At 41.7% G+C, this 25,596-nt stretch overlaps 1 protein-coding gene across 6 annotated transcripts in view; it reads right to left on the bottom strand.

Moving 5' to 3' along the window:
• The window catches only part of LOC140190616 (zinc finger MYM-type protein 4-like), a 226,463-nt gene that overhangs the window by 155,372 nt on the left and 45,495 nt on the right, over positions 1-25,596 (bottom strand). The window contains exon 1 of one of the 6 annotated variants that reach the window (XM_072247328.1): positions 22,339-22,417. The exons of the other annotated variants lie outside the window; for them this stretch is intronic. Coding sequence (XP_072103429.1) covers positions 22,339-22,401 — 63 coding nt within the window. The 5' untranslated portion in view covers positions 22,402-22,417. Of the gene's footprint in view, positions 1-22,338; positions 22,418-25,596 lie in introns of those variants that run through there. 6 annotated transcript variants of the gene reach the window in all.

Raw genomic sequence — 25,596 nt, 5'->3', positions numbered from 1 at the left:
AACAACTTAAAAATGGGAAAGAAGAAAACCTTAGTGTCAACGACTCCGCTCCTCTCAACCAACAGTACAGAGAGATAAAACAAGTTTGGAAATGGTCAACTTACATCAAATGGAAATGCTGAATAAATGGCCTCCAAGTTTTTTCAAATTTATTGGAAGGGTCATAAACCACACTTCTAATTTTTTCCAAATTCAAACACACCATAGTTTGTGAAAACCAATGGAATACAGTAGGAGGGTTAATCTCTTTCCAATTCAGCAAAATAGATCTTCTAGCCATTACAGTAAGAAATGCAATCATCCTACGTGCTGAAGAGGTTAAATAACTTGAATCTATCATTGGTAATCCAAAGATAGCAGTAATTGGGTGAGGTAATGAGTCTATATTCAAAACCGTTGAAATAATGACAAAAATATCTTTCCAATATTTTTCCAACAAGGACATGACCAAAACATGAGTTAAAGAAGCTATCTTGCAATGACATCTCTCACATATTTTTCTAAATTGTATAAACAAATCAATAATCCAATAGTTAAGCATACTTTACGTATATGGTTTCAATTTCAAAGATTTTTTGGGTTTAATCAATTTATTTCAGCAAGTCCTATTTAATCTAATTTCCTTTTTCAACCTTCCACTATGGATAAAGCTTACTTTGATTGGAAAACCAAAGGTATAATACATTTTCATGATAATTGTTTCGTGATAATTGGATAATTGTTTCATGTCTTTTGATCAACTTTCTAATAAATATAACTTACTTAGATCTCACTTTTTTAGATATTTACAGATTAGAAACTTCTTAATTACTGTTTCTCCTAATTTTCCACACCCATACCCAATGGACACTTTGGAAAAAATTTTAGATTTAAATCTTTCTCAGAAAAGTGTGGTAGCAATTATATATAATTATGAATTTATCCCCTGATGTTTCCAATAAAATTAAAGCTGATTGGGAAAGAGAACTTAAGATTGTTATACTGACTGAAAAATGGGGAAAAAATCTTCAATTGGTTAATTTATCCACTATATGTGCCAAACATGTGTTGATACAGTTTAAAGTAGTGCACAGGGTCCATATGTCCAAAGATAAACTATCTCATTATTACTCTTACATTAACCCAATATGTAATAGATGTCATTGCGAGATAGCTTCTTTAACTCACATGTTTTGGTCAGATATTCTTCTATGATTTTTGGTTGCAAGCTTATCAAGTCAAAAAGTTTCTTCAAACGTGGATAGCATTTCCAACAATATTGCACAAGGTGAAAATAAATAAGACAATCTACTGGATCCATAGAAATAAAAGTAAAAGGCAAATAGTTCAGATATTTTATTTTTAAACTTCAAAATTAACAAAGGAAGACATGTCAAGTTCTTGTTTCTGGTCTGTGCAAATGGATCATGGAAACCAAGCTGCCCACTAGTTGCTAAAATGGGTAATGCAAGATACAAAAACAATAGACCTAAGTATTTCTATTCACTGCAATACGTTTATGAATTGAATCAGGTTGTGCAAAACTAAGAAAATATATAAAGCAGGCTATAGTTCTTTCATAATTCACAGCAAATTATTACATGTTGAAATAATGACAGAGGTGGTGCTCAGAATATCTCAAATCAGCCTGCTCAATCCTCATTTTTATACCCTCACTACGTTCTTTTACAGCTCATAAGTGATCCGGATGTGAAATGACAATTTAATAATATCCTCCGAGGAAGTCAGACACCTATTATAGAAAGAGAAAATGTTCACACTTCAGAACTGGAAGAAGTTCAAAAAGTTAGCTTTTAGTGGAAGATGGGGCTGGAACACGCAGAATAAAGGGAATATCTCTGATCAGGTGAGCAGGTGCAAACATATTAACACATACAAAATACTGGAGGAACTCAGAAGATCAGACAGCATCTATGGAAAGGAATAAAGAGTCAACGTTTTAACTGAGAGGAGACCCAAGTCTTTTTTGCCTGTGTAATATGCTGTAAATGATGAGTCTAGAGGACATGACCAGCAGAACAGTCAATACAAATAAGAACTGAGCCAAAACAGTGATAAGTGGCAAACATTATTACATATTTAAATTTATCAAGGTGAGGGATGTCAGCACTGAGGAATGAAACAGTCTGGCTATATGAACACTATGATCATTAAAACACAGGAGCAGAATTAGGCCATTTGGCCCATCGAGTCTGCCTGCCATTCAATCATGACTGCTCCTTTTCTCCCCCTCTTCAACCCCATTCCTCTGCCTTCTCCCCATAATCTTTGATGCCGTGTCGAATCAAGAACCAATCAATCCCTGCCTTAAATACATCCAACAATCTGGCCTCCACAGCTGCCTGTGGTAACAAATTACACAAATTCACCACCCTCTGGCTAAAGAAATTTCTCTGCATCTGTTTTAAATGGGACAACTCTCTCTCCTGAGGCTGTGCCCTAGACACTCCCACCATGAGAAACATCCTTTCCACATCTACTCTGTCTAGGCCTTTAAACATTCCAAAACTTTCATTGAGATTCTCCCTCACCCTTCTAAATTCCAACGAGTACAGATAAAGCTATCAAACATTCCTCATACAATAACCTTATCATTCCCGGAATCATCCTTGCGATCCTCCTCTGAACCCTCTCCAATGCCAGCATAGCTTTTCTTAGATGAGGAGCCTAAAATTGTTCACAATACTCAAGGTGATGTTTCAACAGTGCCTTATAAAACCCCATCATGACATCCCTGCTCTTTTATTCTAGACCTCTTGAATGTTAATGTTGCATTTCACCACTGACCCTACCAGCAAGTTAATCTTTAGGGTGTTCTGCACATGGACTCCCAAGTCCCTCTGCATCTCAGATTTTGGATTTTCTCCCCATTTAGAAAATAGTCTGCACATTTATTTCTACTATCAAAGTGTATGACCATGCATTTCCAACACTATTTCATTTGTCACTCTCTTGCCCATTCTCCTAATCTGGCTAAATCCTTCTGTAGCCTGTTTCCTCAACATTACCTGCCCCTCCAACAACCTTCGTATCATCTGCAAACTTGGCAACAAAGGCACCTATTCCATCAGTTAAAATTCTAAATCATTGATATACGGCATAAAACACAAAATGCTGGAGGAAGTCAGTAGGCCAGCCAGCATCTACAGTAAAGAGTACAATCAATGTTTCGGACCGAAACACTTCAACAGGACTGGAGAAAAAAACGTGAGTAGATTTAAAAAATGTGGGGGGGGGGGGGGGGAGAGAGAAACACAAGGTGATAGGTGAAAGCGGGAGGAGGAGGGGTGAAGTAAAGAGCTGGGAAGTTGATAGGTGAAAGAGATACAAAGCTGGAGAATGGGGAGTCTCACAGGAGAGGACAGAAGCATAGAAGGGAGAGGAGCATCAGAGGGAGGTGATTGGTAGGCAAGGAAGGGAAAAGGGGATGGGGAATGGTGGGGGGGTACATTACCAGAAGTTCAAGAAATCGATGTTCACGCTATCATGTTGGAGGCTACCTAGACGGAATACAAAATGTTGTTCAACCTGAGTGAGTGCGACAGTGGAGGAGGCCATGATTTGACATATCTGAATGGGAAGTGGAATTAAAAGTGGGTGGCCACTCAGAGATACCGCTTCTTCTGGCGGACGGAGCACAGGTGCTTGGCGAAGTAGGCTCCCAATCTACATTGGGTCTCAGAGGTATACAGGAGGCCACACCGGGAGCACCGGACACAGTATATGACCCCAGCAGACTCACAGGTGAAGTGTCGCCTCACTTGGAAGAACTGCTTGGGGCCCTGAATGGTATTGAGGGAGGAAGAATAGCTTGCAAAGGTAAGTGCCAGAAGGAAGATCAGTGGGGAGGGACAAATGAACCAAAGTTGCATACGTGAGCGCGATCCCTGCGATAAGCAGATAGTGGGGGTTTTCCAGTCCTGCTGAAGGGTCTCAGCCCAAAAAGTCGACTGCACTCTTTTCCAATGATGCTGCCTGGCCTGCTGAGTGTGTTGATTGGATTTCAGCATCTGCAGATTTTCTCTTGTTTGTGATCTATCTATATACTACTAAAAATCTCATACTCTGTCTGTTTGTGACCTCCAATCAGCACAAACACTGCTTTACAGCGGCAATTTTTTTGGCTACATCGAATTAAAATGCGCTAACTTACAGAATGCAGGCAAAGTTCAGGGTTATATATTCATATAAAATTGCTCATTCCCCAAAAATCAACAGGTTGCCTTTCACCAGAGACCCAATCGGCCATCATGGAAATCGGGATGCCACAGCTCGACGCATGCGCACTGCCAGCCTCAGCAACGACACTTATCAGAGCAAAAGAGCAGGGCAGCTCTATTTCGAGGGCACAAAATAATCTGCAGATGCTGGGGTCAAAGCAACACTCACAACACACTGGAGGAACTCAGCAGGTCAGGCAGCATCCGTGGAAAAGCAGGGAGGGGATAGGCAGGAAAGATGAAGAATAGGGGAAAGCACAATGGGTAGTAGGAGGAAGCTGAACCATGAGGGAGGGGATAGGCAGCTGGGGGAGGGGGCAGAGTGAAACTGGGATAGAGGAGGGGAGGGGGAGGGATTTTGAAGGGTCACATTCTGCTAAATCAGCATGTGCAGGATTGGGACAGATCTAACTGCCACCCATCAATAAGAGATAATTAAATCTTATTGTAATGACGTACTTCGAGACACCCATAAAACCCTTTGCTACAGTCAAAGGACAGCGGTGACCATATCACATCCATATAGGAGAGCGCCAACCACATCATCAAGAATAATCAGCATCCTTTGGTGTTATTGCTTCGTATCTTCTATCCAGCATTAGGATTTAAAAAAATGGTTAGCCTAATTACGCCGCGTGGAAAGGGAAGGAGGTCATTTTGGTCAAGGGATGACGCCAAACGTTGTCGGGAAATGGCAAGGAGAGAGACAGAACAAGAATCGAATGAGGCCAGGGCCGCACAACTCCAGGATCAAAGAGTCAGGGCAAAAAAAATTGATTGAGAGAAGAAGAGACAGAGGAGGAGAGGCATGCACGTCTCCAGGATCAGAGACAAACAACAAACATCAGGAGAGCTGAAGTGACAGGGGATGAAAGGGCTGCACGTCTCCAGAATGACAACGAGAGGCACAAAGGTGGCAGAGCAACACTCACAACATGCTGGAGGAACTCAGCAGGTCGGGCAGCATCCGTGGAAATGATCAGTCAACGTTTCAGGCTGGAACCCTTCGTCAGAACTGAAGAGGGAGGAGACAGAGGCCCTATAAAGGAGGTGGGGGGAGGGTGGGAAGGAGAAGGCTGGTGCCAGGTGAAAAACCAGTAACGGGAAAGATAAAGGGGTGGGGGAGGGGAAGCAGGGAGGGGATAGGCAGGAAAGGTGAAGGAGGAATAGTAGAAAGCACAATGGGTAGTAGAAGGAGGCGGAACCATGAGAGAGGTGACAGGCACCTGGGGGAGGGGGCAGAGTGAAACAGGGATGGGGAAGGGAGGGGGAGGGAATTACCAGAAGTTGGAGAATTCAATGTTCATGCCCGGGGGCTGGAGACTACCTAGACGGTATATGAGGTATTGCTCCTCCAACCTGAGTTTAGCCTCATCATGGCAGTAGAGGAGGCCATGCATGGACATATCTGAATGGGAATGTAAAGCTGAGTTGAAGTGGGTGGCAACCGGGAGATCCTGTCTGTTGTGGACGGAACGGAGGTGCTCGACAAAGTGGTCCCCCAATCTGCATCAGGTTTCACCGATGTAGAGGAGGCCGCACAAGGAGCACTGGATGCAACAGATGACCCCAACAGACAAGTGAAGTGTTGCCTCACCTAGAAGAACTGTTTGGGACCCTGAATGGTGGCAAGAGAGGAGGTGCAGGGACAGGTGTAGCACTTGCACTTACAGGGAAAAGTGCCGGGTGGGAGGTCCGTGGGGAGGGACGTGTGGACCAGGGAGTCACGGAGGGAACGATCCCTGCAGAAAATGGAGAGGGGTGGAGTGGGAAAGACGTGCTTAGTGGTGGGGTCCTGTTGAAGGTACAGAAGTTGCAGAGGATAATGTGCTGGATCCGGAGGCTGGTGGGGTGGTAGTTGAGGACAAGGGGAACTCTGTCCCTGTTGTAGTGACAGGGCGATGGGGTGAGGGCATCATTGATGACGGCAGAAGGGAAACCATGATCCTTAAAGAAAGAGGACATTTGAGATGTCCTGGATGGCAGATAAGCCAGAAATGATGCCATCAAAAGTATCCTTCGTTAAAGGAGAAGGAGCTATATTTGCTTTGCCACGTGTCTTTCTTCTTTAATAAACTGAGGTTTTCTACTCGCAAACAACAGGAATTCTGCAGATGCTGGAAATTCAAGCAACACACATCAAAGTTGCTGGTGAATGCAGCAGGCCAGGCAGCATCTGCAGGAAGAGGTGCAGTCGACGTTTCAGGCTGAGACCCTTCGGCAGGACTAACTGAGGGAAGAGTGAGTAAGGGATTTGAAAGTTGGAGGGGGAGGGGGAGATCCAAAATGATAGGAGAAGACAGGAGGGGGAGGGATAGAGCCAAGAGCTGGACAGGTGATAGGCAAAAGGGGATACGAGAGGATCATGGGACAGGAGGTCCGGGAAGAAAGACGGGGGGGGGGGGGGGACCCAGAGGATGGGCAAGAGGTATATTCAGAGGGAAAAAAAGGAGAGTGAGAGAAAGAATGTGTGCATAAAAATAAGTAACAGATGGGGTACGAGGGGGGAGGTGGGGCCTTAGCGGAAGTTAGAGAAGTCAATGTTCATGCCATCAGGTTGGAGGCTACCCAGACGGAATATAAGGTGTTGTTCCTCCAACCTGAGTGTGGCTTCATCTTTACAGTAGAGGAGGCCGTGGATAGACATGTCAGAATAGGAATGGGATGTGAAATTAAAATGTGTGGCCACTGGGAGATCCTGCTTTCTCTGGCGGACAGAGCGTAGATGTTCAGCAAAGGATCGCTCCCTACGCAACTCCCTTGTCCATTCGTCCCTCCCATCCCTCCCCACTGATCTCCCTCCTGGCACTTATCCGTGTAAGCAGAACAAGTGCTACACATGCCCTTACACTTCCTCCCTTACCACCATTCAGGGCCCCAAACAGTCCTTCCAGGTGAGGCAACACTTCACCTGTGAGTCGACTGGGGTGATATACTGCGTCCGGTGCTCCCGATGTGGCCTTTTATATATTGGCGAGACCCAACGCAGACTGGGAGACCGCTTTGCTGAACATCTACGCTCTGTCCGCCAGAGAAAGCAGGATCTCCCAGTGGCCACACATTTTAATTCCACATCCCATTCCCATTCTGACATGTCTATCCACGGCCTCCTCTACTGTAAAGATGAAGCCACACTCAGGTTGGAGGAACAACACCTTATATTCCGTCTGGGTAGCCTCCAACTTGATGGCATGAACATCGACTTCTCTAACTTCCGCTAAGGCCCCACCTCCCCCTCGTACCCCATCTGTTACTTATTTTTATGCACACATTCTTTCTCTCACTCTCCTTTTTTTCCCTCTGAATATACCTCTTGCCCATCCTCTGGGTCCCCCCCCCCCGTCTTTCTTCCCGGACCTCCTGTCCCATGATCCTCTCGTATCCCCTTTTGCCTATCACCTGTCCAGCTCTTGGCTCTATCCCTCCCCCTCCTGTCTTCTCCTATCATTTTGGATCTCCCCCTCCCCCTCCAACTTTCAAATCCCTTACTCACTCTTCCTTCAGTTAGTCCTGACGAAGGGTCTCGGCCTGAAACGTCGACTGTACCTCTTCCTACAGATGCTGCCTGGCCTGCTGCGTTCACCAGCAACTTTGATGTGTGTTGCTTGAGGTTTTCTACTTCAGTTTCCAAAGCAAAGCAATACCAATAGCATCCAGGAAAATTTAATGTTCATTCTGGTCACATCAGACTGCACTACCTTTTTCTCAAAGGGTGCCCCAACAGGTCACCCTGTTGTCTAGTAAAATACTAAAACTCTTATGCTCTGTGTGTCTGTGACCTCCAATTAGCGCAAACGGTGCATTGGAGCCGCACTTTTTCTGGCCAAATCAAATTAAAATGCACTAACTTACAGAATGCAGGCAAAATTCAGGGTTATATATTCGTATAAAATTGCTCATTCCCCAAAAATCAACAGGCTGCCTTTCACCCGAGACCTGATCGGCCATCGTGGAAATCGGGACACCACAGCCCAACACATGCGCACGGCCAGCCTCAGCAGCGACACCTATCGGAGCAAAAGGGCAGGGCAGATCTATTTCGAGGGGACCACATTCTGCTAATCACCATCAGCATGTGCAGGATTGGGACAGATCTAACTGCTACCCATCAATAAGAGATAATTAAATCTTATTGTAATGACGTACTTTGAGACACCCATAAAACCCTTTGCTGCAGTCAAAGGACAGCAGTGACTATATCACGTCCATTTAGGAGAGCGCCAACCACATCATCAAGAATAATCAGCATCCTTTGGTGTTACTGCTTCGTATCTTCTATCCAGCATTAGGGTAACAAAAAATGGTCAGCATAATTATGCCGCGTGGAAAGGGAAGGGTGACATTATGGTCAAGAGATGACGCCAAACGTCGTCGGGAAGTGGCAAGGAGAGGGAGAGAACAAGAATCGGATGAGGCCAGGGCCACACAACTCCAGGATCAAAGAGTCAGGACAAAAAAAAATGAGAGAAGAAGAGACAGAGGAGGAGAGGCATACACGTCTCCAGGATCAGAGAGAAAGAATAAACAGAAGAGATGAAGAGACAGGGGATGAAAGGGCTACACGTCTCCAGAATGACAACGAGAGGCACAAGGGTGGCAGATAAACCAGAAATGATGGCATCAAAAGTGTCCTTCAAATGAGGAGCAGCTATATTTGCCTTGCTACGCGTCATTCTTCTTTAATAAACTGAGGTTTCCTACTTCAGTTTTCAAAGCAAAGCGATACCAATAGCAGTCAGGAAAATTTAATGTTCATTCTGGTCACATCAGACTGCACCACCCTTCTCACAAAGGGTGCCCCAAGGGGTCTAGTTAAATCTAGAACATATTCATCTAATCAACTATTAATACATTCTGAAGCGTCACTGACACAAAATGTTAACTCGTTCCTCTTTTAGTTGATGCCGCTTGACTGGCTGAGGTTTTTTTTTTTTGAGTATTTCTCATTTTGATTCAAACCAAGCAAATGTTAAAATACGCCAATTCCAAATCATGAAAGTATTGCCTTTTTATAACTATGATATACTCTCTCAGACAATATTCCACATTTGAACCAAGGGATCTAATTTTTCTCTCTTACATGAAGAGTTCTAGAAATTGAATCAGACACTAAATATAGAAAATTGTATAATTGGGCTCACCAGTAACAAAATGTAGGTAACTTACTCTTGTTCAATATGTCTACAGACTGATAGCAGTACATAAAAAAACCATTGGAATGCTAGAAATCCTTTACGTTTTGTATCAGCATCAACCTGGGCCAAATAGTCTTCATTTGGCCTTGCTGGCTTATACAGCTCCCAGATTTCTTTCTACCACTTATTGTCCTGTAATACATTCCCACCCTCACCCTGCCACCTAGAAGCACTCACTGCAATTTACTTACCAACCATCTTTACAATGTGGAATGAAATGACAGCATTCAGGAAAATCTGGACAGAACATACAAAGTCCATACAGACACAAACGGACTTCAGGATCACACCCAGATGATAAAAATTATAAGGTAGCAATGCCAACTATTTCAAAGAAACACAACCGTCAAGAGCAACATGCACAAAATGCTGGAGGTACTCAGCAGGCCAGGCAGCATCCATGGAAATGAACAAACAGTTGACTTTTCAGGCCAAGATTTTTTTTTTGTATTAGTAATATCAGACCTTCACATCAAGATTCACGCTTATAGCATTTAGGTAATGATCCATCTATAAACATTTGCAGAGTACCTCAATGGTTCAAAAGTGAAATCTCCACTTCAGAAGAACAAAATGGACAAGATCCACAATTGAGAACTGATTCTTGGATTATGATAACCAAAATGATTATACAGGGAATGATACACACAATAAAAAAAAAAAGCTGGATAAACTCAGGTCAGGTAGCATCTAACATGTCCTCCTTCCTCAAAGAATGGGGTTTCCCTTCCACTGCCATTGATGCTGCCCTCACCTGAGGACCAATTTTGTCCCTTGTTATTCTTTTGCTCTTAACATACCTGTAGAGGCCCTCAGAATCTCCTCCATCCTTTTTTTAGCCCCCCTGATTTCTCTCGTGTTCTTTTGCATTTCTTATGCTCTTCAAGTACCTCATTTGTTCCCACCAGCCTATACTTGCTATGTACCTCCTTTTAAAAAAAAAGGACCTCAATATCTCTTGAAAACCAAAGTTTCCTAAACCCGTTATCTTTTACCTTTTATTTTGACAGGCGCATACAAGCTTTGCACTCTCTCTAAAAATTTCACTTCTGAAGGCCTCCCACTTACCAAGTACACCTTTGCCAGAAAAAAAAGTGTCCCAATCCACACCTGCCAGATCCTTCTGATACCTTCAAAACTGGCCTTTCTCCAATTTGGAATCTCAATCTGTGGACCAGAGCTATCTCTTTCCATATTTACTTTGAAGCTAATGGCATTATGATCTCTAGATGCAAAGTATTCCGCTGCACAAATTGCTGTCACCTGCCCTATCTTATTCCTTCACAGATGAAGTCTGTTGTTGGGCCTTTTATGTACATACTGAGTAAGGAAGCTTTCCTGAATACACGTGACAAATTCAATCCCATCTAGTCCTTTTATAGTATGGCAGTCAATATGTGGAAAGTTAAAAATCACCTGCTATCACCACCTTATGTGGTTTGCAACAGTCAGCAATCTCTCCACAAATTTGTTGCTCTAAATCCTGTAGACTGTTGGGTGGTCTATAATATAGCCACATTAACATGGTCATACTCATACCTTTATCATTCCTCAATTCCACTAATAAATCCTCACTAGACAAGTCCTAAGCACTGCCATGATGTTTTCCCTGACTAGTAACACCACCCTTCCCCTTTAGTCTGTCCTGTCACGTCTAAAACAATAGAACCCCAGAATATTGAGCTGTCAGCCCTGCCCCTCCTGCATTCAAATTTCACTAATGGCTACAATATCACAATTCCAGGTGATGATCCACGCCCTAAACTCATCTGCCTTTCCTACAATATATGTAGGTCAGGACATTAGTCACACTATACTCAACCTTTTTATTCCTGTCTTAGTGAACAGGTTGTGGAGACAGATATTTGTGAAGACCTCCAACAATCTGTTCTGGCACTCTGCTTCCTATCCCCCTGCACTCTAGTTTAAACCCCACTGTGCAGCATTAGCAAACCTTCCCACAAGGATATTGATCCCCCTCCAGATCAAGTGCAAAATGTCTCTTCTGTACACGTCCCACCTTCTCTAGAAGCAAGCCCAATGATCCAAAAATCTGACTGCCTCCCGCCTACACCAACTCCTTAGCCGCATGTTAATCTTCCCATCACTGGCCTCACTAACACATGGCACGGTTAGCAATCCTGAGATCACAAACCTGAAGGTCCTGCCCTTTAACTTAGCATCTAACTCCTTGCACTCACTCAGAATCAGAATTAATATCACTGCAATTTGTTGATTTTGTGGAAACAGTACAATGCAATACATAGAGAAAAAAACTAGATTGCAGCGCATATATATATATATATATATATATATATATATATATATACACACACACACACACACAATATATTAAACAGTCAAATTAAATAAGTAGTGCAAAAATAGAAATAAACAGTAGTGAGGTAGCGTTCATGGGATTAATGTCTACTCAGAAATCAGGTGGCAGAGAGGAAGAAACTGTTCCTGAATCATTGAGTGTGTACCTGCATGCTTCTTTACCTCCTTTGTGATGGTAGCAATGAGAACAATGCATGACATGGGTGATAGGGGTCCTCAATGATAGATACTGCCTTTCTGGGACATCATTCCTTGAAGGTGTCCTGGATACCATGGAGGCTAGTGCTCACAATGGAGCTAACCAAGTTTCAACCCTCTGCAGCTTACCTCGATCCTGTGCAGTAGAATCCTCCCCACTCCCCCAATACCAGACGGTGATGCTGCCAGCTAGAATTCTCTCTATAGTACAGCTGTAGAAATTTGATTGTTTTTGTGACATAGTAAATCTTCTCAAACTGTGCAGAACCTCATCACTCTTCCTGCCTCTGTCATTGGTACCTTTATCCAGTGCCGTTCTGGCACCCCTCTTACCCCTTCTCCTAATCTCCCTATCCCCTCCATCTGGTACCCCTCCTCTTTCCTTTTCTCCCATGGTCCACTCTCTTCTCAGATTCCTCCTGCTTCAGCCCTATACCTTTTCTACCCATCACCTCCCAGCTTCTTAGTTCCCTTTCCCACTCACCTAAGAATTTCCAACTATCTCAAAGAAATATAACTATCAAGATTTTGTTTTGTATTAGTTAATATCAGAACTTTACATTAAGATACGAGCTCAGAGCATTAAGGTAACGCTGTAAAAGTTTCAAGAGTATCTCAAAGGGTCAAAAGGGAAGTCTCTATTTCAGAAGCTAAAGGTGGTTATCAATTACATTAAAGAATTACAAACACTTACAAAATCAGCCTAAAGAAAAGTGAGACCTGACAGAAAGTGTACAGTTGCTAGTATGTGGGATACAAATTACAACAGGAGATAGAAAAGGCATGTAAAAAGAACAATGTTATGATAATCATGGGGGATTTTAAGAGGCAAGCAGATTTGGAATATCAGGTTGGTGCTGGATCTGGAGATGGAATTTATAGAATGCCTTCAGGAAGGCTTTTTCGATCAGCTTTTTGGTTGAGTCCACTAAGGAATCAGCTATTCTGTAATGTAATGAACAAGATTTGATGAGGGAGCTTAAGGTAAGTTGTATAGTTTGATCAAGAGGTAATGATCAAAATATGATAAAAAAAAATTCACCCTGCCGTTTAAGAGGGAGAAATAAAGTCAGATGTATCAGTATTACAATGGAATAAACGGAACTACAGAGGCATGAGACAGGAGCTGGCCAAAGTTGATCGGAAGGAGACACTAGTAGGGATGATGGCAGAACAGCAATGGCTGAATTTGTTGTGAGCAATTTGAATGGCACAGGACAGGGAAATGCCAAAAAAGAATTCTAGTGTGAAAATGAGGCATCATGGCTGACAAGGGAAGCCAAAGATAACATAAAAGTAAAAAAAGGCATATAATATAGAAAAAATTAGTGGGAAGTTAGAGGATTTGAAAACTTTTCAAAACCAACAGTAGGTGACTAAAAAGACGATAAGGACAAAAGATTAAATATGATAGTAAGCTAGCCAATAATAAGAGGATACCAAAAAGCTTTTCCAGATATACAAAAAGAGGGAAGAGTAGATATCTGACCACTGGAGAGTTAGTAATGGGGGATAAAGAAATGGCAGATGACAGTGGATTCTGGTTAATAGGGACACATCGGGAATAGTACATTTTGGCCCAATTACGTGGCTGTCCCAATTAGTCAGTTTCATGGAAATAGTTAGAAAGATATAAAACAAGATAAACTAACATTTCACTGAAGTACAGAACAAATTAGAACACTGCCAATACTACTGCATATAACTGTATTAGGAAAGGTATGTCGCATCAGAATTTTTCCAGTTAGCAGACGACTTCCTCCCACGCCGTTCTGACGTAGTGGGAAATCGCGTATCAGGCAAGTTCGGCTGGGTGAATTTTTCAAAGAGATCACAAGCTCCGAAAAGCGTGCAGGGCAGCCGGCTGGATTCAAACTCAGGACCTCCCACCCTGCAGTCCAACACTGATGCCACTACGCCACCAGCTGGGTCAATTAGATCCTAGAAAAGCTACTCAGACAAACCAACACTGCTTAGAGACTAAGCACAGGAGTTAATGCATTCAATCTAAAAAAAGGTTCCGAAGTCAAAGAATATTTTTGATCCTTTTACGATAACAAAATAAACAGTCTTAATGTATTAAACGTACCTACGCTTACTTTAATGTAATTGAGCGTAAGCAAAACGATTTTAAATGTAATTAAGTGATTTTAAGCAGTCAACAAAAATGTTATCACCCCAGTTCACTCCCTAACTAGACTGAACTTCAAAAGCATGATTGCTTAACTAAAACTCTGCTTCTTCCACGGCCCCACCCACGTGACTAACTACCACAATAAACATAATAAGCGTGCAACACAAAATACAATGCAGCCTGAAAATAGGTACATGGCTCCAAAATTCCTTATAGTTACTAGCGGAGGAATTCATCCAGTGTTTTCTTTGATTGACTGGGTTGTCCAGGAACGGCTAGCACCTCTGGTGAAGGGGCTTGTTATGTATAATCTGGGGCAGTTCACTCACCTTTGGTCCCAACTGGACTCTAAGTGACTCCAAGTAGCTGTGTGCAACAGCAGCTGCACTCCAGTACATTGCTTCAACAGACAGGCTAAAGCAGGTGAGGGCAGCCAGCAGACTTCATTATCCAGTGGGATAGAAACATACCTGTCCTAGCATGAGAAATCAGCTCTGGAAGATTGGGCGATGAGATCCAGTTAGATCCAACAATCAGGAAAGTGGGTCTGCAACGTTCCATGGAGAACAAAGGGAATGATGAGGTACAGAAGACACAATCATTCAAGGAAGACCCCAGTTGTGACAACTACTCATAAATGAACCCGGTCTTCAGAGGTTGAGAGAGTGGAACCACCCCAGTACAACAGCTTTTCCACTTCAAAAACTCTCCTGCACAGGTTTCCTGTCATCAGATATGACGGACAAGCACCAAAAGAACAAAATCAGCGCAGATACAGTGCAGATAATGGACTGCCTTCAGACAATACTTTCGATAATTGCATCCTCTAAGTCTTCATTCAAGATGATCGTCAATACTTTCAAATTCTTTGCAGTTCTCAACTAAGTAGTGAAATCATTTCATTTTCACTCAGGGTCATTTCTGGCATCTCCAAGCCTGAATGCTCAAAACCACAGTGGGCAAAACAGTTCTGAATTGTTACCGCTCATTTCTCACCAACTATCAGTGAGAAAAATCACTGCTTTTGAAGACAAACACACACAAGTGACGCTATTTAAAGTGTTTGATTTTAGCACAGTGTAGTAGCTAATGGCCACACAAGTGCACGCAAACAACACTAGTTAGAAACTGTTTGGCAACTGTCTCTTGCCCCAATTAAGCTGCAGAGGGTCCCAAATAAACAAAGGGAATCCCAGCTATTTTCTCAATTACTTTTTGTTCTTTTATAGTTTTCCCAAATAAGTAGCTGCCCTGATTAACCGGAATTCACTGTACTTTGTGTGTACTTCACTTTGGGAAATACTAGCAGTATGCCAGAAATCCGAGAGTGTCAGCGCTTAGAAGTAAGTGCAGTTGCTATTACCAAGGAGAAGGCACGTGGGAAGCTGAAAGATATGAAGGGAGATAAGTTATCTGGACCAGACGGACTACACCCCAGGGTACTGCAAGAGATAGCTGAAGAGATTGTAGAGGTACTAAAAATCACTACATTCTGGAATGGTTCTGGAGAACTAAAAAATTGCAAATATCATTCCACTCTTTAAAAAGGGAGAGAGGCAGAAGAAATGAAATTATAGGTCAGTTAGACCGACTTCAGTTGTTGAGAAAACATTGGAGTCCCTTATTAAGAGTGAGGTTTCATGAGGTACATGAAAAAATAGGCCAAAGTCAGCATGGTTTCCTTAAGGGAAAATCTTGTCTGGCAAATCTGTTGGAATTCTTTGAGGAAATAACAAGCAGGATAGACAAAGGAGAATCACTGAACATTGTTAACTTGGATTTTCAGAATGACTGTGACAAGGTGCAACATGAGGCTGCAAAACAAGAGCCCATGGTATTACAGGAAAGGTATAAGCATGATCAGAAATTGGCTGACAGGAAGGAGACAGAGAGTGGAATAAAGGAAACCTGTTCTGATTGGCTGCAGGTGACAGCGGTATTCCGCAGGGTTTGGTATTGGAGCTGCTTCTTTTCACATTATGGAGCACGTTGACAATTTGGATGATGGGAATTGATGACTTTGTGGCCAAGTTTGCACATGATATAACGATAGATGGAGAGCCAGGTAGTGTTGAGAAAACAGGGAGTTTGCAGGATTTGGCAAATTGGGAGAATGAGCAATGAGGTGGCAAATGGAATATAGTGTAGGGAAGTTTATGGGCATGCACTTTGGTAAAAAGAATAAAGTCAAACTGTTTTCTAAATGAGGAGATCTCATGCAGGATTCCCCAACTTTCAAGTTGAGACAGTGGTAAGACCGGCAAATGCAATGTTAGCATTCATTTTGAAAGGATTAGAATACAAAAGCAAAGATGCAATGCTGAGGTTTTATAAGCCAATGGTCAGACCACACTTGGGAGTATTATGTGCAGTTTTGGCTCCTTATCTAAGAAAAGATGTGCTAGCACTGGAGACTGTCCAGTGGAGGTCCTCACGAATGATTTAGGAATGAAAAGGTTAATGTGTGAGTTGTATTTGATGGCTCTGGGCCTGTACTTGCTGCAGTTTAGAAGAATGGGGCAGGGTGGGGGAGAATCTCATTGAAATCTGTCAAATTTTAAAATGCCTCATTAGTGTGGATGTGGAGAGGATGTTTCCCATAGTGTGAGAGTCTAGGATCAGAGAGCACAGCCACAGAATAGAAGGACATACATTTGGAACAGAGATGAGGAGGAACTTCCTTAGCCAGAGGGTGTGAATCTGTGGAATTCATTACCTAACTCAACATCATTTTCCTGCATTCTCACTACCAAGAATAGCCTTACTAATCAAAAAACTATCAATCTCCAGCTGAACTATTCCCAATGACTTATGGAGACCAAGGCATTGGGTATACTGAAAGCAGAGGTTGATAGGTTTTTGATTAATAAGGGTGTTAAAAGTTTTGGGAGAAGGCATCAGATATGATAGAATTGTCAAGCAGACTTGATGGGCTGAATGGCCTAATACTGCTCCTGTGTCTTACGGTCTTAAATAAATAATAATGACTGGCATAAGGAACATATCAAGAGCCAATTCATGCCACAGGACAAGGCAGTAAAACTAACCAGGAACAGGAAAGTCACAAATGAAAACAGGAAATGCTTCTTCACAAAAGGATTGAGTCTTAGAAATGAGATAAAAGAGTTATATCCAGAGTTATTTAACCATTAATTAGGTACAAAGCTTAGGATGTACAAAAGTAGATCCTACAGAATATGCTGGGTCAATAACCTTCATCCATAAATTATACATGGAAGCTTCACAATGACTCAGCTGAGGAAATCACAATTGCCAAAGTGTTTCTGGGTTCAACAAATGACAAGTTATATCAAGATTCGTAGTTTTATTCAACGGCATTTTACTGTCAGTTCAGAACTCACATGAGTAACTGTATCAGGCTTCTTTCAACACCAATGGCTAATCAAACTTTAACATGGGTGTATTTTAAAATGTTAAAATATTTTAGACATATTTCATCCCCTTCACTTTCAACATCATCTTGCACAATATCCATCCCTTTCCCTACGACTGCCACAAATAAACCAGACCATTTGCAAATTTCAAAATTTCAAAGTACATTTATTATTAAAGAATATATAAATTATACAACTTCGAGATTTGTTTGCTTACAGGTAGGCACAAAGAAACTGTAAAGGATCCAATTTTAGAAAAAAAGACCAACACCCATTGGAACCTGAAAACTGTATGGCATATTTGACCTTAACATTACCGACACAACTGGTCGACAGATGACACAATAGCCACTGTTCTACATACCGTCCTTACACATCTGGAGAAGGAGGATGCTCGTGTGAGAATGCTGTGCTTGAACTACAGTTCAGCATTCAACACCATAATTCCATCCAGGCTCAACAGGAAGCTCAGAGACCTCGGCCTTAACCCTGCCTTGTGTCGCTGGATCCTGGACTTCCTGTCAGATCACCAGCAGGTGGTAAGAGTGGGCTCCCTCACCTCTATCCGACTCTCAACACAGGAACTCCTCAGGGCTGTGTACTAAGTCCCCTCCTTTACTCCCTGTATACCCATGACTGTGTCGCCACCCACAGCTCTAATCTGCTAACTAAATTTGCCAACAATACTACATTGATTGGCCTTATCTCAAACAATAATGAGGTGGTCTACAGGGAAGGAGTCATCTCTCTGACACAGTGGTGTCAAGAAAACAACCTCTCCCTCACTGTCCCAAAAACAAAGGAGCCAGTTGTGGATTACAGGAGGAATGGAGATGGGCTAATCCCTATTGACATCACTGGATTTGGGGTTGAGAGGGTAAACAGCTTTAAGTTCCTCAGCATCCACATCACCGAGGACTTCATATGGTCTGTACACACCAGCTGTGTGTTGAAAAAGTCACAACAGCGCCTCTTTCACCACAGACGGTTGAGGAAGTTTGTTATGAACCTCCAAATCCTAAGAACTCTCTACAGGGGCACAATTGAGAGCACCCTGACTGGCTGCATCACAGCCTGGTATGGGAACTGTACCTCTTTTAATCGCAGGATTCTGCAGAGAATGGTGCGGACAGCTCAGCACATCTGTAGTTGTGATCTTCCCATGATTCAGGCCATTTACAAAGACAGGTATGAAAAAAGGGCCCGAAGGATCATTGGGGATCTGAGTCACCCCAATCACAATCTATTCCAGCTGCTACCATCTGGGAAACAGTACCTCAGCATAAAAGCTCCCGGACAGCTTCCTCCACCAGGCCATCAGACTGATTAACTCACACTGGTTTGAGTGTATTTCTATGTTACATTGACTGTTCTATTTAATATAAATTATAATTTACTATGATTGCACATTGCACATTTAGACGGAGACGTAATGTAAAGATTTTTACTCCTCATGCATGTGAAGGATTAAAGAAATAAATTCAATTCAACCTTCAGAGCTCACATCTATCAGTACAATCATTAAGACTACTTGTTTCCATCTTCTTGTCAGCCAAAATCCATGACCATGCTACTTCTGCTCTTGATTCCATTGCACCAGTATCTCCTCCCAGATTTTCCTTTCCACAGAACACAGATCAAATGAAAACCTTCTGGTTATATCTTGACGCAAGTGCACTTCATCCTTTGTCTCCAGAATGTTGACGTACACTAATCCCCAATGACGTAATAACAGGATTTTAAAATTCCTTGTTTTTGTTTTGGAAAATAGTCCTTTGACAATCTCACCACTCTCCTATCTCTGTAAATGCCAGCAGTCCATTAACCAAAGAAGATACTTCCACTCGTCAAGTTCTGAACTTTTATCACAAAGTTTAATTCCCTCACCTATATGCGTCAGTCTCTTCAGCTGCTTAGGTCCTAAGCTCTAAAAGTTGTTCTCTAAACTTCATTGCTATTTCTTTTTCCTGTATGAAACTACTTAAAAGTCCCATCTTTGATGAAGCCCTCGATTACTAATCCTGCTATCAATTTTACTATTTTATTATTTTACTATGTTGAAGGAGACATAAATGTAAAATTGAATTTTTGTCATTTTCTTTTAAATTTTGCATAGTCTATTTCAGATTGAAATTAAAGGTAAACAGGCTCATTTCACTTTTAATATGGAACTTCTCAATATCACAGCTGTTACAGTTGGCATCTTCATCTAGGAAAAGCAAAACAAGAAAATCAGCAAGAGTTTCAACCATCACATCAAAGAAAGAATTAAATTCATGCGATGGTATGCTCATTTTTGCACTGACAACAGAGCACTGATTTCTCAGGTGAATAAAAATTCACAGCATTATTCTGAAAAATTATTTTTTAATACTGGACATCCTTCAGTAATAAAGGAAACTTAAGATAGGAGAATTTCTGTTTTTTGAAGTTGGGGCAATGGGTAAAAAAAGTACATGAAATTTACAGGCAAACTCTGCATTACAGAAATTCCAGTAACAAATCTGCTCTTACCAAATTCACATATGATAAAAATTCATTCTAACAGAATGTTTCAATTTTTTTAAGCTCACATTTCTTGACAAATGCGCAGGTGGCATGGCTTCATGCTACACAAAATTCTTATATGGACTGTTTTCTAAGAAAATGGACCACACAAATCCCCCTCCCCAAAACACCCTGCTGCCTGTAATGCAGAGATCACCCTGTAATAAATTATTGGGACATTCGTCCAAAAACCAAAGTAACAAACAGGTCACTGCCTTTTGTGTGTTCAGCTTGTTTTCTAGGCTCACCCAAGATGGAAAAACTCAATACTGAGTTTGCTTATGGGTATAACTACCTTATTTTGTAACATTGTAAAGCACTTCATCCCTAGAAAGCATACCTCCAAGCAGCTCATCACACACCATATGACTGTCAATCAAAATTCTACCTCAGCTCTGTTTCAAGTTTTGATTCCAGCCCCACTACAAAAACATCGACTGCACAATGACAGTTCAGAATAAAGATGCCATATTTCAGCAAACAAAAATTCCACCTATATCCTATATGCTCTCTCAGATGAAACATCCTTTACAGCAGTGGTCTCTCAGTTATGGCCCACAATTACCTCCATCAACATCTGGTCATATTGCTGTTCGTGGAACCTTGCTCTGAGCATATTGGCTCCCATGTTTCCTACATTGCAAAGATGACTGCACACTATTGGATGCAGAACACTGGGATACCCTATAATAGTGATGGACATTTTCTAAATGAGAGTTCTCATTTACTTTTAGCAACAATATATAACAAAACTGTTTTGTACACAAAATTCAAAGAAAAAAAATATGCCATTACAATCTATAATGAAGTATTTTTGCCCATGGTCCACTCTCCTCTCCTATCAGATTTCTTCTCTCCAGCCCTTTATCTTTCCCTCCCACTTGGCTTCACCCACCTACTAGCTATCCTTCTTCCCCTCCTCCCAATATTTTAATCTACCATCTTTCCTTTCCAGTCCTGAAGAAGGGTCTCGGCCCAAATCATCAACTGTTTACTCTTTTCCATAGATGCTACCTGACCTGCTGTGTTCCTCCAGCATTGAGTGTGTTGCTTTTGATTTCCAGCATCAGCAGGATTTCTTGTGTTAAACATCACAATTACTCTTCTGTCCATTTGAAATGCCTGTCATAAACTCAGCTCAGAAAAATCAAGAAGATTCACATTTTTATGCAGAGGGTTACTTGATCCATGGCATCCTTGTCTAAGATCATTGAGATTGCAAAATCAAATTCCTTAACAGCAAGCTTGTTTGACAACATCTTCGCTGTATCATGTGAAAGTTGCAAGTACTGAAATCTACCAAGATTCCAATTGCAAAACATTTTATGTGGAACACATTACTGACTGAACTTATCAATTTAACTTTTTTTGCTTTAAAGAATCAATTAATAGTTAGCATGCTATTCTGAAATGTGTAATGAAACAGAAAATGCTTAATCTGGTAAAACACATAGTCTAATCGTTAATTCTTAAATTTAAATAGTGTTCTCTATTACAAGGAGTGTTCAGCATTGGAATTGGCAGGAAAAAGAATTATGAGAATACTATTGGACTGTTGTAAACAAATAACTAATTGCATTTTCACATGTATGCCATAAATCCTGATGGCTCTCATCTCAAGAGCAGCTTTCCCACAATGAACACACAAAAAGATAGCAAGCTAACTTTTAAAAACATCCAGACTTTGGATAATTAAATTAAAACAATATAAAACTTTCACTGTTTTAAAGTTCGTATACAAATGTGAATGCAACTTCCTCAGATTAATTGCAAACTGAGCAAACGTTAAAACTCACGATCCGGCTTCCAAGGAGTAAATCTTTATCATCCTCTCAGAAACAAAAGCATAACACGGCATGGGCCACACTAAGTTACTATCGCGATATTAAAAAGGCCCCATTCAAAGTTCCACCTTGTGTCATTTATAAGCTATAAAAACATAACTACAATGGCCAGGGAGCCCTCCCGCCACTTAGGCAATATTTTGAATTGCAAGAATCTGCAGCCAGTAACGTGCTACATGCCTCGCTTGTAAATAATGCAGCTGCACGCGTATTTCACTATAAAATATGGGGTTCGCGGTTTCCGTCCCACTGACTCGGCCGGCCTTACATGTGTGTTTTTGTGTCTCTCCTGGACTGACAAGTGACCCCCTCCTTTCCTCCCCTGCAAACCACTCGCCTCAATGCGCTTCCACCCCCTTGTTTCCAAACCGAGATTAAATATTTGAAATATTTTCCTCCCCTCAGGGAAAACAACAGTGACGCCTGCGGTTGCAGAACTGAAGGCGGCGGATTCGCCAGACCTACCGTGTGCGGTGAACCTGCGCATCTGGAGGCGCAGTGATCGGCCTCCTCTCTCCGCTCCGCCATGTTGGTAACACCAACATCGAGACGTCACGCAAGCCGCCGCGAGACGCACCGTGACGTTCCACCGGACTACGTCACACGCAACGGTGAACCGAACCTACCGTGTTGTGATGTCACCGAGCCAAGGCGATTAATGGGTTTTTGCATGCCGAGCCCGGGGATAAAGTTTCGAGGGAGGTTGGTACCTTCCCACGTTTTGGTGTTCACTTCTATCCCACATCTCAAAGACACCCAGTTGGGATTTATATTGCACTTGTTCAGGTGTCGGGGCATTTAACACCACATTAATTTTCATTATAATGATGGACATGCAGTCAAATTGTCGAGAAATTTCCATAAATAGCAACATTACTAGTATATAGCGTCTTTACAATATTGATGCACTGCAAAATCAAAGCAACCAGGCACAAATTTCTGCAGGTTCTGGGGTCCTGAAATAAAATTGAAAGCTTAAAATACTCAGCTTCTGTAAAGACAAGGAAATAAAGTCAGGTCAATGGGAACTCACATATGGAACAGTAAACTGATAAAGTATGTTAAAGGAAACAATAATGAACCCAAACACAAATATTACTATCATTCTCCCCATTTCCTGTGCTACTCACTAGGAGCACATTATCCTCAGTAGTCACCTAGAACATAGAGAATATTGCAGGTCAAAATGGTCAATATCTTTATAATTGTTTTTTTAAGTCTTTTTTTTCTTTTTTACCATCAATTTCATTGTTTTCAGTCATGCATATTTTTACACATGGGAAAAAATTCAATTATGATAAGAGTGAATACAAATTGGAAGAACTGACCACTGTGCAACGATACATCTTGTGGAATATGTAGATGATCAATTAATATTTGCATTGAGTTGCAAATGTGTACTTCCTCCATATGTAATATACAGTATACCATCATAAATTAGATAATGTCATGCTTATCTATTAATGAGCTGTTTTACCAAATGGTAAATGGTACACATAGCAGATGTGATCATTTTATTCCAGCGAAATGTATTTAGATTTGTCCATTAATTGATAAAATAAACTATATGAGATACTGAATGACTCATCCAAACTTTTCCCAAAGCAAATTTCAGATAGCAGAAATGTATTTTTAAAAAGTACAGGGGTGAAATTTCAAGGAAAGTTAACTCCAGATTTCTATCAAAAAATCAATTTTAATGTGCAGGCAGCAAACGTATAAAAACACGCAATCTGAAAAAAAATCAATTTATTTTCATGAGGTACATTGATATATCTTGAAATATTGCATTTCCATGCACTTTGTACAACCTTTCCAAAATAAATTCCTTTTGCATTCCTTTCAAATTGGTTCAAAATAATATGGATCCATTTTAAACGTGGACTTAAGACTTCAGATGGAAATATAAAAAAATTGGCAGAGTGGTTGACTTTAAAATGGTAATTAAATTGTATCTGAATGTACTGGTCTAAAATACTTAAAAGTTAAACCTGCTTTTGACTCTCCACATGTAGTACTATGAGGGAGAAATTATTAAGGGTTTTATATGTGTGTATTACTATACTTAAAGTGGAAATTACAGTCCATGATACAAGGGTACAAGATGCAGACAATATTCTCTGATTCATCCATTCATTATCTGTCATGGTTCTGGAGTTCATCAGTGAAATTTCCAGAAACAAAATATACAGTGCGAAGACCTCTGAATTTAATGAAGATGATAAGAAAGAACTTGCACCTATATAACTCCCTTGTCCATTCGTCCCCCCCATCCCTCCCCACTGATCTCCCTCCTGGCACTAATCTGTGTAAGTGGAACAAGTGCTACACATGCCCTTACACTTCCTCCCTTACCACCATTCAGGGCCCCAAACAGTCCTTCCAGGTGAGGCAACACTTCACCTGTGTCGACTGGGGTGATATACTGCGTCCGGTGCTCCCGATGTGGCCTTTTATATATTGGTGAGACCCGACACAGACTGGGAGACCGCTTTGCTGAACATCTACGCTCTGTCCGCCAGAGAAAGCAGGAACTCCCAGTGGCCACACATTTTAATTCCACATCCCATTCCCATTCTGACATGTCTATCCACGGCCTCCTCTACTGTAAAGATAAAGCCACACTCAGGTTGGAGGAACAATACCTTATATTCCGTCTGGGTAGCCTCCAACCTGATGGCATGAACATCGACTTCTCTAACTTCCACTAGGCCCCACCTCCCCCTCGTACCCCATCTGTTACTTATTTTTATGCACACTTTCTTTCTCTCACTTTCCTTTTTCTCCCTCTGTCCTTCTGAATATACCTCTTGCCCATCCTCTGGGTTCCCCCCCCCACCTTGTCTTTCTTCCTGGACCTCCTGTCCCATGATCCTCTTGTATCCCTTTTGCCTATCACCTGTCCAGCTCTTGGCTCTATCCCGCCCCCTCCTGTCTTCTCCTATCATTTTGGATCTCCCCCTCCCCCTCCAACTTTCAAATCCCTTACTCACTCTTCCTTCAGTTAGTCCTGACGAAGGGTCTCGGCCTGAAATGTCGACTGCACCTCTTCCTAGAGATGCTGCCTGGCCTGCTGCGTTCACCAGCAACTTTGATGTGTGTTGCTTGCACCTATATAATTAGTTTTCCTTTGTCTTGAAACAGAGCAAAAACAAAGTGTTTCTTGGAGCAATATATGGATAGTCCAACTAGGGGAAGGACCACGCTGGGCTTTGTTTCAGGAAATGAGTCTGGCCAGGTGATTGGCCTTTCATGGAAGAGCATTTTGGAAACAGTAATCACATCTCCTTCAGTTTTAAGCTGGTTTCAAATAAGACTAGGTCTGAAATTTGTAGGAAAATACTAAATTGGGGGAGAGCACATTATTGCATTATTATTCAGGGGTTGGGGGTAGGTAATAGGGAACAGCTGTTATTGGGCAAGTCCTCTCTGATGTGTGGGAGTTGTTTAAAGACCAGTTGATCAGACTTCAGAACTGGGCAGCACTTGTAGCCCTTTATTGTTTAATATTATGATTAATGATATTTTCTCTGAGATAGGTACTGTTGTGGGTAAATCACTTTTTGCAGATGATGCAAACAACAGGAATTCTGCAGATGCTGGAAATTCAAGCAACACACATCAAAGTTGCTGCCTGGCCTGCTGCGTTCACCAGCAACTTTGATGTGTTTTGCAGATGATGCTGCTTTATGGATCAGAGGTAGAAATTTCAATTTATCTGCA

The sequence above is a fragment of the Mobula birostris genome, chromosome 30, assembly GCF_030028105.1.
Source record: "Mobula birostris isolate sMobBir1 chromosome 30, sMobBir1.hap1, whole genome shotgun sequence".
Lineage (NCBI taxonomy): Eukaryota > Metazoa > Chordata > Chondrichthyes > Myliobatiformes > Myliobatidae > Mobula > Mobula birostris.
This window is presented reverse-complemented; position numbering and strand designations above follow the sequence as displayed.